General features: G+C 37.8%; 1 protein-coding gene across 1 annotated transcript in view; it reads left to right on the forward strand.

The window, feature by feature from the left end:
* SH3YL1 (SH3 and SYLF domain containing 1) overlaps window positions 1-10,345 on the forward strand; it is a 29,186-nt gene extending 18,841 nt beyond the window's left edge. Inside the window, exons 8-11 of the mRNA XM_088796366.1 lie at window positions 1,043-1,211; window positions 1,840-1,918; window positions 6,370-6,453; window positions 9,489-10,345. Of these exons, the coding sequence (XP_088652492.1) occupies window positions 1,043-1,211; window positions 1,840-1,918; window positions 6,370-6,453; window positions 9,489-9,679 (523 nt within the window). The 3' untranslated portion in view covers window positions 9,680-10,345. The remainder of the gene's footprint in view (window positions 1-1,042; window positions 1,212-1,839; window positions 1,919-6,369; window positions 6,454-9,488) is intronic.
* The last annotated feature ends 2,130 nt before the right edge of the window (window positions 10,346-12,475 follow it).

The raw sequence follows: 12,475 nt of genomic DNA on the forward strand, positions 1-12,475 counted from the left end.
CCTTTGTCTTTCTTCCATAAAATAGAGCCCACATTTGACTTAAAAAAAAAAAAAAAAAAAAAAAAAAATTGGAAGAATCCTAACAGGCCAACAGGAACTTCCACTGTAAACTGGCACTCACTAATTTTTCCAAAGCGTCTCTTCCAAATTTCCTCTAAAATGTGTCAGATTTCCCAGAAAAAGATAAAAAGCTAAGGCTGACAGGGCTTCTTCTAGAACCTCGCAGAAATGCCACCAACCGTGAGCCCGATGGAGCTGACGTGGCAGGTAGTTTACAGCACACAGACCCACCCTTATAAGAGAGACAAGCATGTACAAAGTTTACTGGGCCAATTCACTCAAGAATCCAGTAGCACATGTGATGGTATTCAGTGTAAACCACAAGAGGTAGAAAATAGGGATGGAGGGAAATACAGGCCTGTGGAACTATTCATCTTACAAAGTCAGGAGAGATGTTTTGCAGATTTGAGAAATACATGTTAAGAATGCTTTGAGAAGCTTCTGATCCGAGACCTTGGGAAGACTTTCCCACTGAAGTTCACCCAAATTTTGGAAAAACTAAAACAAATACACTTATTCAATCGCAGGGCTTCCAAACATGCGAGGCAAATCTTTATATGATTTTGAAACAAATATATATTTTAAAGAAATCCCAAAGCCGTACATGTTGGCACAAAGTTATTAAGGTCAGTGTTATTAAGACGCTTAACAGGTAAAAAGCTACAAAATTGTGTGTGCTTGTAGGTATATTTGCATAAGTGTGGAGATGTTTGTGAGTGTACAATTGTTTGCATGTATATGTAATGTGCTTTGTATTTTTCTGCGGGAGGATATGCATGGCAGACTGTTTACGGTGGTTGCTTCCGTAGGCGCACTTCAAGGGGGTGAATTTAGGGGTTTAACATGGGTTATGTCTTGTAGTTAGTGTTTGAAAAGTAGTACATATGAAGCACCATATGTAGGTACAAAACACGTCCCACGTTTAACTCTTCAAAGATCTATGTCTATAAAAGAACTGTTCTTAATTTGATATTTCTCATAGATTTTATTGTCAAGATGTTCGAGCTTATGACATTTTATTTGGAGATACACCACGGCCTGCTCAAGCAGAAGATCTTTATGAAATTCTTGATTCCTTCACTGAAAAGTATGAAAGTGAAGGCCAACGGACCAACGTGAGAAGAGCAGCGAGGGAGCAGCGGAAGGCTTCGGTAGGGTTTGGTCTCCACGGCGCTCTCAGCGGTCTCAGGACACTTCTTTATGTAGGATATTCTGTCCTTGACAGTAGGGTCCTGATCACTGACTGACCCCCCTTGTTAGTTCATTCACGTCAAGTTCTTATGAAAATGTCATACAACCTTGATTTGTCATCTATACAGATTTGAAGGAGAAACATAGTTTGTTTTCCATGATCGCATCTCTCCGCGGCTAGAACTCTGTAACGCCAGCTGCTGGCGCTAAGAACAGCTGCTAATACTGAGGCCTCCAAAGGCCAGCAGGCTTTTGCGTGTCTTGGCCACCTCGGCCCACAGCCCCCTTTCAGGTCGCTGGATGCCCAATGTACACAATGCAAAGTGACTCAGGGTTTCAGTTGTCACTGCAGCTGACAGGTTGTCTGGGTGCCAACCTGCAGCCGTTTCTGTCCCAGAAGGGTCAGCACCTGTCAACATCTGTGTGTTGTCAGCCACTCACCCTAGTGTAGCCCCAAGCAGTACACGCGGGCGCCTTGTTCACACGTGTGTGGGATCAAGTCTGCCAGTCAGCCTGTTTGGGGAAAAGCCTTATGTGCTCCTCCGTAAGAGCAGGGTTTTAAGACTGTGCATTTCTCGTTCCTCCCAGGCTAAAGAACTGCCTCCCAAACCACTGTCAAGGCCCCAGCAGTCATCTGCACAAGTCCGTCTGAACACCAGCTCACAAAGTAAATATTTTTGTTACAATTCAAATACAATTATAATTAAACCGTTATTAAAAATTATTGTGAAGAAACCAAGCTACATTATTAAACTTTAGAGTCAAATAAAAGAACTAATGGGTATTAAAGGAAAAAAAACAAATGCTTAGTCTCTTCTAAATTCATAAGATAAATTATCATTGCTATAATTTGGTACAACTTCTGCTCTCATTCAGAAAATACTTTCTCCAACTTACAAAGAGATTTATCTTTAAAGATTTTCACATTTGTCATTTCTTCCAGACACTGTTAATCTGCTGATTTAAAATGGGAACAAAATAAGCCTATTTTTCTTATATACTCATAGATTTATATTTCTGAAGATTAGTTTTATCACACATTTTTGGGACTTCAGGATTTTCATAAGGTGGTGTGGAAATGGACAGAACGACACAGCACCACCTTCTGCTCTTTACCCCTCTTTCCATCACTCGTTTTTATGGCTGTCACTCTTGGAATTGTGCTGTTCATATACAGAGGTCAGCACTAAGTATCAATATGTTAAAGCAGGTGACATAGCGTAGAATGATCGGCTGCTGTGCCGCAAACTTGCCCTCCCCGTCCCCTTCACGTTCTGCCCCACGTCCCATCTTCCTGGCTGGGCTCCAGCTTGCCCACACCCGGCTCCCCCATACTCTTCAGGAGCCAGCCCCTCCTGTCTTACCACCTCCCTCTCCACCCCCCCACCCCAGCTCCTATCCTGTTCTCTCAGCGTGCTGCCTTCTTCCAAAGGCGGCGTCTCTTTCTGGCACGTGTTCAGCGCAGTAACTTGCTTACACTCACATTTCCACTGAGGAACAAGAAATGAACACTAACTCTGTTTTATTTTGGATCTGACCCATGTGTATGTGTTAAAATACACAATGTTTCTAAAATTTCCTCACTAACAGACTAGGCACCTGTATCATCCACATATAAAATCCTATGTTAGTCCTTAATGGCGATTCCTTGTCAGAGTAGATTGAAAAGCTACTTCCTTTAGGCACGGACCCCATTTGTCTTAACAAGGGATTCTCAGAGGGGGTGTCCCTCTTGCCCCCTCCTCACTAACGCCTGGTAGGCCTCTGGTCCCCAGGCCCCATCTGTGCCGGCTGTGGGCTGTTTCCTACCATCTCATGTCTCTTAACACCTGGACCCATGGTGCTGCCCCCATGTGGCACAATGACTGCTGTCTCTGCCAGTTTTCCTGGTCGCCTGCGCACGTTTCTGCAAACACCACTGTACACCCCCCACCAGGTACACCCCCCACCAGGTACACCCCCCCACCAGGTACACCCTCCCCCCCGCCAGGTACACCCCCCACCAGGTGCACCCCCCACCATGTACACCCCCCCACCAGGTACCCCTCCCACCAGGTACAACCCCCACCAGGTACACCCCCCACCAGGTACACCCCCTCACCAGGTACACCCCCACCATGTGCACCCCACCAGGTGCACCCCCCGCCAGGTACACCCCCCCACCATGTGCACCCCACCAGGTGCACCCCCCACCAGGTACACCCCCCCACCATGTGCACCCCCCACCAGGTACACCCCCACCAGGTACACCCCCACCAGGTGCACCCCCCCACCACGACATTTCCCACCACGCACATTCCTCACCACTGATAGTGTTGGGATGTTTTGAAGTATTTGCGAGTCTGTAGGTTGGTTAGATCGCCTTGTTAATTGGATTGTATTTGCCCCTGTCTGTTAGTGATTTAAGCATTTCTTCATACGGTGTTTCCCCGAAAATAAGACCTAGCTGGACAATCAGCTCTAATGTGTCTTTGGGAGCACAAATTAATGTAAGACCTGGTCTTATTTAGCTATAAGACTGGGTAATATAGTAATATAATACCAGGTCTTATGTTAATTTTTGCTCCCAAAGATGAATTAGAGCTGATTGTCCAGCTAGGTCTAATTTTCGGGGAAAACAGTATAACTGCTGGTGTTTTAGATTTAATTTTTTCTGAAAAGTGTATTGATTTCACTCATTTTTTCTGTTAGAATACTTGTTGCTTTTTCAATTTGTAAAAGTGCTTTGTATATAAAGGTTTTGTCTATCATTTGGGTCACAAAATTTTTTCTACATATATCATTTGCCTGTTGATCCTATTTTCACATATTTTTAGTTGTTATGTAAAATATGTCTATCATCTATTTTTGAAAGGTTTTATAGTTTTTAGTTGTGGTTAAGGGCTTGCTACCTCCTATACAAGATTGCATTTATGGTCTCCTAGATTTTCTGGCATTAATTTTATTTTTGTAATTACTAACACATATTCTTCATGTACTTTAAAATCATTTTATCAATTCTTCTCCTTCCTGATATGCAGTTTTAGTTAAAATAATATGTACTTACATTTATTCTATGGTTTTGAAGTATTATAACATTTCATGTATAAATTAATTAATTTGTCATTTGTATGATAATCTTCCCATTTTATGCTTTCCATAGGTTGAGATATTAAGTTACCTATTTCCCAAGATTTCATAGTTTCTGTGCCTTTCTTGTTAAATTTATTCCTAAATACTTCGCAATTTTGGCTTGCTGTGGTGAATGAAATGTACTTTTCCATTTCTATTTTAGAGTGCTTATTTTTATAGTTGAGAAAGTATTAATTTGCATATTTTTTGTCTTACATCTAGTCACCTATCCCAAATCTCTGATTTCTAGTCAGTTTTAAAAAATAGATTCCTTAAGATAACTGTGCCCTCTTCCCCACCCTTCCAATGTTTATTACTACATTCTACATGCTACACTCTACATACTACATTGTAGGTGCCCATAACCTTGTTATGCCAGTGGCCTTCAGGCGGCGACCATCTAGGCTCAGTCAACACAGAGACTGCCGAAGGGAGTGTGGGAATGGATTACTGAAGAGATACAGTTTCCAGATCGCCAGCTCCCAGATATGTTTTTTTTTCAAGCTAATGCAGCTGAGAACATGCCTTGCAGGCTGTCCTCTCTGTCTCCCATCCTTTTATAATAGGTTTTTGTGGTTTTTTTGACTTGAATAAGACAAGCAAACCCCAAATCATCCTGAATCTTACTATGCTGCATTGTCCCCCAAAATGAGAACAATGATCCAATTTGAAATATGAATGTTGTTAGTAAATGGTTCTGATGAATAGCGAATACTTTTCTAGATCTGGTGGTTTCCATTATATATTTTTATCATTATATATTATATATATTATATAGTAATATCATTTAAAAATCACGCAGCTATCACCAAAACAATAATTTGTAATATTTTATTATTTGATAAATAATGCTTTATTATTGTTTTGATGATACATAACTATGTGATTTTTTTTCACCTCTATCTCTGATGTAACATAAAAAAATTGTTACATTGCTGTAAAATATTTCCTTCTAGCCCTCCTCAGTTTTTATAAGAACCAGCTTTCTTTGTACCTATATCTTTAAAAAAGAATACTAAAATAGAATTTGATGTTGAACCTATGTCATTCTGGAAGTAAGAAATAGTCATCCTGTGTACATCAACTATTTTTAAGTCTCGTGCATATATTGAGATGCAGTTCAAATAAAATTTTACTTTTATTTTTAGTAAGTTAACAAATTCATAATATATTTAAGATTTTGTCAATTGTGTACAAATAATTATTATAATGATAACTTAATCTACAAGAAATTATTTAATAGAGGTTTGTGCTTACTGAAAATTTAAAAACCAAATTTATGTACAAATTTTTTTTGTAGAAACTGTTACACAGAAAATATAATAATACATTAGTATAAAATATTTGGGACAAAAGGAATGGAAATATGATCTGAAGATTAAAAATGAGTATCACATAATTTCTGACTATTGAAAAAAAGCTTGTTGATTCTCTTTAATGAATGATGGTGGGTTTCAGGTCACTAAAATATTTGATTCTTTTATCCAACAAAGAGAGATATGATTATTTAATTTAAATAACTGATAATGAAATATGCTAAAAAGTATGCCCTTTACAACCGCTAAGCTTGTGTTGAACATTTTTAGGTGTTAATTAAAGAATATACAAGTGAATACATGCTGTTTAAAAATTATTTTAGGGTAAAGCCAGCAAGGATTGTCGAAAATCACTGGCTTGGGGGTTACAGGCTCTTTATATCGGGGTATTTTATGATCACTTCTGGAGAAAGATGTGCCTGTGTTTCCCATGGGTGTGTGACGGCAAAGCCACGCGCTGTGCTTCGTGCTTCTGAGCCTGTGCTAGGAGATGTTTACCCTCTGTCTTATATTTGGTGTATTTTCTGGATTTATTCAGGCAATTCTTCTTGCCAGCATGACCAAATAATGATATTTCTATCAATTATAGTGATTTATACTATTTGCTTAGCAAGGGCAAGATCTGACATTCTTGGGTATTTTATATACTATAAACCAATAAATGTTCTAAATGTTCCCCCTTTTTTTGCAGGTAACAGAAACGAATGCAGGCTCTATCCTGAACTTTCTGGCTATCATGAGAGAGTTGGTAAAGAAAAATATCTATATGTTAAAAGTAATTTACATCCATCTTATAATCACAGACTCTCTAATTAATCTGGCAGGTTGTGAAAATCTCTGGGAACGTGTTCAGCACCCCCTCTTTGGTTCATAGGATCTCCACATTATTTTGAGAAATACGCATCTAAAATATGCTATGCTTTTGTTCTCTTACTTGCTTTTAATTTGAGGAAATGAGAGGGATTTGGAAACCGAAACAGATAAAAATAGTCCTTCAACCTGTCTTACTTTAATATTGTTTAGAAAATATTCTTTCAAAGAATTAAGCAATTATTTAGAAATGCCAGTGGGACAGAAAATGAGGGCAAAGGTTCAGCAGTTATAAAGTCGCCTAATTTTTTACATCATCTTTTTTCACTGGAGTCATAGAACCACTTACTACTGGATTAAACTATTGCGATTCATCTGTTTCATGTGACTAGAGTATCAAAGTAATTAGGCACCCATTTTTTAAAATTTATACAAATATTTCAAAAATATCTCTCAAGCAGAGTCCCTTGAGCAGAAGTCAACCTTTTCCTGCTGGGTTAAGGTATCTGACTTTCCTCCTGCTAACGTCCGAGGTGACTGTCCCTGACCTGCTGAGGTCCTGCTGTGTGTGGGTCGGTGTGATGGCCTCGGGTTTAACCATGGGAGGGTGCTGTGGTATTGGACTTATTACCAAAGCTCTGCCAGGTTGTAAAAAACATATTTTGCTCTTTGTGATTTGCAAAAAATTACTGAGATTGTCAAAAGTTTGACCTTTGGGTACATGTCCTTTGGGGGCAAAAGAGGTTAACATACAAATGTTTGTACCAAAGCAGCGTACACATTTGGAGGTTTCCATCACAGTCTTTTTACCTTTGAAGGCTCTGCTAGGATTAGATCTGGACTAGTTCCCCTGCAGTTAAAAGGATTCTTGAATTTGATAAGGTCAACAGACAAGCGGAACTTGCTGGGGGGCACCTAGGCGGCAGGGCGGGTGGCGACTAGAGAGCAGGGCCTGTTGGACTCCAGGCTGCTGCAGTGACTGACGCGGGAACTAGCACCCTTTTTCTCCAGCTTCTCTCAAGTCTGCACCTAGGCACCTGATAAATCTTAGCAATATCTCTTCAAAGGCACCGAGGGAAAGTGTAATGATAAGAAACGAGCCCTAAGAAGGCTCTGGAGACAGGGGCTGACCTAAATGCGACTTCCGGCAGTCAGTGTCACCCCCTGGACACGTGCAGGTCTCCGTGGGGATTCTGTAGGTGCCTTGCTGGAGGAGGGAGCATAGGGGGCGTGTCACCGCCTGTCACAGGCCAGCTCTCCAGACAGTGATGCCTGCAAGCACTGGGACCATCTTCCCTGTGTGTCTCTCACTCTGTAAACACAGGACAAACGTGTGCATGCAGGCAGCTAGGTGGCCGTGGCTTCCCAACATCCGTGGATAGTCACAAGCACTCTCGCTTCTCTCTGTCACCCAGCGCATCTGGGAGACCAGCGGGAGGAGGAGGAGTCACTTGAGGGTTTCCTGGTCTGAGTTTGTTAATCGAGATTGAGCTTCATATATGGAGGTCGCAAATACAGTTATTGATAAAAAAATGATTTTCAGAATGATGCTTCTTTAGCATTAACTTACATTCTCTGATCTAATGACGCTGAGGTGTGACCTGAGGACTCGTCTCAGTGTGGCTCCGTGGCTCCTTCCGTGCACAGCAGTGACCATTAATACATGTCAGCTGTCACTTAACTGGTCTATATCCAGACTATATCAAAATCGTATTCTTTTTGTGACATTCTTTTAACCTTATTCCTTCAAATTGATAGACTAAAGTAAATACAGTATAAAATATAAAAATATACAGAACTCTTTGTATTACAGAAAACAACTAATTATACTCGTAATATCTCTAGTGTACTTGTTATTATAAAGATTATTTCTTTAGGACTCAAAGAACTGCATGGCACAGGCTTCACAGAAAGACCTGTAGCACTATCTTGTGTGGCTACAATTTCAGTGTTTCTGTCAATGGAGTTTAATTAAACAATTGACTATTTTTATTTTTTACTGACAGGCCAAGTTCAGTTTGTTTTATTATTATAATATTACAGGTTCAAATACATAACTGACTTTAGAATTCAGTTATTCATGTTTTCCATATATCTGTTCTTAGATGCATTTAACACAAGCCTTTAACTGCATAATTTGTGCACAAAATTACATGAAACAGTGATATGTAGCTGACTTCCCAGAAAGTATCTGTTTGTGCTTTTACGATGTTATACAGCTTATAATATTTAATGCCTTTTACTCATTTGACTATTCAATTCTCAAAGTATTTTTTCCCAGTTTAATATTAGGTTGATGCAAAAGTAATTGTGTTTTAAAAGGTTAAAAATAATTGCAAAAACTGCAATTACTTTTGCACGAACCTAATACACTAAATTCTGCACATTGTGTTGAAATTTTTGTTAAACATGTGTAGACATGCCTCTTAATGCGCTAAGTTTAATATAATCTCTGTTTTGAGAGAAAGGACCAATTAAGCACAGACATGAAAACAGCCATGGTGTGTGGGGAGGAATGTCTGCTGATGAAACAGCAAACTACATCCATCTGAGCCAGAGTCCTCAAAACCAGTGACTACAGAGCATGGTTTTTAATTGAATCTTTTATGATATAATTGTGAGCGTAAATATCAGCTTTTCTCTAGTAGCTATAATTCATGGAGACATTGTGACTAGTAAAATAATAAAAACAAATAATATATAGATTATTCAAAATTCAACCAATTATAACGACAAATACTTGCTAAATACATTGTTAACTATGTAACAACATGCAGTTTGACTTGTGTGGATTTAGTAAATGTTATTACCAAATATTTGCTCTTTTCAGAGAACACACAAGTTTCATAGCGTAAGGAAAACCACACAGACCATCCCTGGGGACTCTGCCAGCCATCGGGTGCCAAGAACCCTCAATTGCTGATTTGGATCACACCTACACATACTCCCAGTGTTTCCCATAAAAATATGGATAATTTAAATATTTTTGTCTTGTTTTAGGTGACTTGAAACAACCCATTGAAGTGACGGCACTGTATTCTTTTGAAGGACAACAGCCGGGGGATTTGAGTTTTCAAACTGGAGACAGAATCACAGTTATATCAAAGACAGATTCTCATTTTGACTGGTGGGAAGGAAAGCTTCGAGGTCAAACGGGTATTTTCCCGGCCAACTATGTTACCATGAATTAAAATTTGTATTATTTTCTTCTTTGAGAATTAAAAAAAATCCTTTCTACACTGAAAGGATTTACTTATCCAGTTAAGCAATGTTGAATGTAAATTTTAAAACACTTTTGTTTATTCTATAAACACTTATCCAATATGTAAAAAATGTTGTACTTACATAAAAATGGCTAACTTATGTGCCTTTAAATCTTTTGTACTAATCTTATCACATTACTATGTAATAGTTAAGGTCCTCGGTTTATACGGCCGCTGTTCCTTTGTGTTCACTGTCAAACATCACGAAACATTTGATCTGGCTGTGCATCTGGTAACTGTGTAATCTGAATATCTTAAGGTAGGGGCATGAATACCAGTTCATATTGTTCTATTTGCAAAGTGACTAGAGAAAAAGAAATCAGCTTAAATAGGATAGTAAGTAATACTTAGAGTTGTAGGTATTAATCAGAATATGAATCCTTATAAGTTATCTTATACCTTCAAAAATTGTATATAGACATTTATAGTAGATTCATGCTGTTGAACAAAGAAGTTCAACCACTATGCATTTTTAAAAGATGACATCATTAACTTTTCTCATTATAAGGTTATGTTTGTTCATTTCTAGCAGTAGATTCAACTTATGGTGACATGGTTCAGTTGTGCATAAATAAATGTTTTTTTAAATACTAAGTTAATGTCATGATTTTGTTTTTATTATATTCTTTTTGTAAAGTAAGCACAGGTCCTGTGGTTAGTCTGTGGGTTAAAACCCACCTCCATGATTGGGCTGCCTAACTTATTTTTCAGCTTTATTAATATACAATTGACAAATAAAATTGTAAAATAATTAAGAGGTACAACATGATCATTTGATATACATATACATACACACTGTGAAAGGAGTCTCATAGAGTAAATAACACATCCATCATCTCACATAGTTTTTTTTTTTTTTTTCGGTGAAAACACTTAAGTTCTACTCTTAGCAAATTTCAATTATACAACACAATATTATCAACCAGAGTCACCATGCTGTACGTTAGATCACCAGAACTTACTCCTATTATAACTGGAAGGTTTTACGTTTTGACCAACATCTTTTAATTTCCCCGTCCCTCATCCCTGGTAACTACCAATCTACACTGTTTATATGAATTCAGCTTTTTCAGATTTCCATATAAGTGAGATCATACATTATTTATCTTCCTCGGACATTTCACTTAGCATAATGCCCTCAAGATTCATTCACACTGTCACAAATTCCAGGATTTCCCTTTTAAGGCTAAAAATAATTCATATACGATTTATATATAGTATATGAATAGTATATATAGCATATCGTATTATATATGAATTCTTCATTCATCTGTTGATGAGCACTTAGGGTTTTCTATGTATAATAACATGTTGTTTGCAAACAGATAAATTTGCTTCTTCCTTTCCAGTTTGGATGCCTTTTATTTCGCTTTCTTGCCTAACTGCTCTGGCTAGGACTTCCAGGACTATGTTGAATAGAAGTAGCGGGAGTGGACATCTTTATTTCTCTTGACTAAACACACAGAGGCAGAAGGTGTATGGTTTACTGAAACTGCACTGCTTTCCACAGTGGTTGTACCGTTTTACATTGCAAACGCAGTGTCTGAGAATTCCAGTTCTTCAGATCCTGGCCAACACTTGGTGTTGTCAGTGTTGTCAATTATAGTCATTCTAATAGATCTGAATTGCTCTGTCATTTACTTTTATTCATTCCTTTTCAATTTTTATTTCCCTAATGACTAATGACGTTGAGCATCTTTCCTTATCTGCCATTTGTGTGTCTTCTTTAATGAACCGTCCAATCTGATTTTCTCCATTTTTATATTGGTTTGTTTCTCATTGCATTTTGTAACTTGTTTATATATTTTGAATAAAATCAGAGATATCAATGTGCAAATATTTTATTTTAGTCTGTGGCATATATTTTCACTCACTCAATAGTGTATTCCAAAGAGCAGATGTTTTTAATTTTGATGATATCCACTTTACCAGTTTTTTATGTATAAATTATGCTTTTGATGTTTTATGATATAGTTTTTGCCCAACCTTAGGTCATACAGACTTTTCTCCCCTGTTTTCTTGTAACATTTTGTGGTTTCACATTTTACAATTAGTTCTCCAATCCATGTTGAGATCATTTTTGTACATGGTGAGAGATGGGTCAAAAAATATATATTTTTTAGTGTTGATTCTTTTTCTTATATCACACTAAAAATTCACTGGGCTTCCTGGACCTGAGAGCTGCCTTTTCAACAGTTCTGAAAAAAATTCTAAGGAAAATTACTTAAAAATATTGTCATATTCCCACTGTTACTTTTTTCCCCTTTGAAACGCTCTGTAAACATACATTAAACCACTCTGACCATACCTCTTATATTAGTTCATATTTTATATCTCATTGTCTCATTAAACTATATTTTGAATAATTTATTTAGACATATCTAGTTTTCTGGTTTGTCTTCAGTTGTGTCTGATCTGCTGCTTAATGCATCCGTCAATTTTTAAATTGCAATTATTAACATTTTTCATTTATGAAATTTCTACTAGTTCAATTTTCAAATGTGCTGCCTTTATTGTCTCTTATCCTAGCTTATGTTTTCAAGCTTCTCCCTTATCGCTGTAAGCGTAATTACTTAAATTTTATGTCTCATCATTCCAATCCTGGGCATCCTTTGCTTTACAGTCAGTTCTTCGCTGTTTCTCACTTACAATGTCTTACTTCTTTGTTTCCTGTTTTTGTGACAGGATACTGATCAATTTCCCGGCAACTATACTTAAGTCTTG

Source organism: Rhinolophus sinicus, chromosome 2 (genome assembly GCF_057876585.1).
Source record: "Rhinolophus sinicus isolate RSI-liver-muscle chromosome 2, RSI-T2T, whole genome shotgun sequence".
Classification (NCBI taxonomy): domain Eukaryota; kingdom Metazoa; phylum Chordata; class Mammalia; order Chiroptera; family Rhinolophidae; genus Rhinolophus; species Rhinolophus sinicus.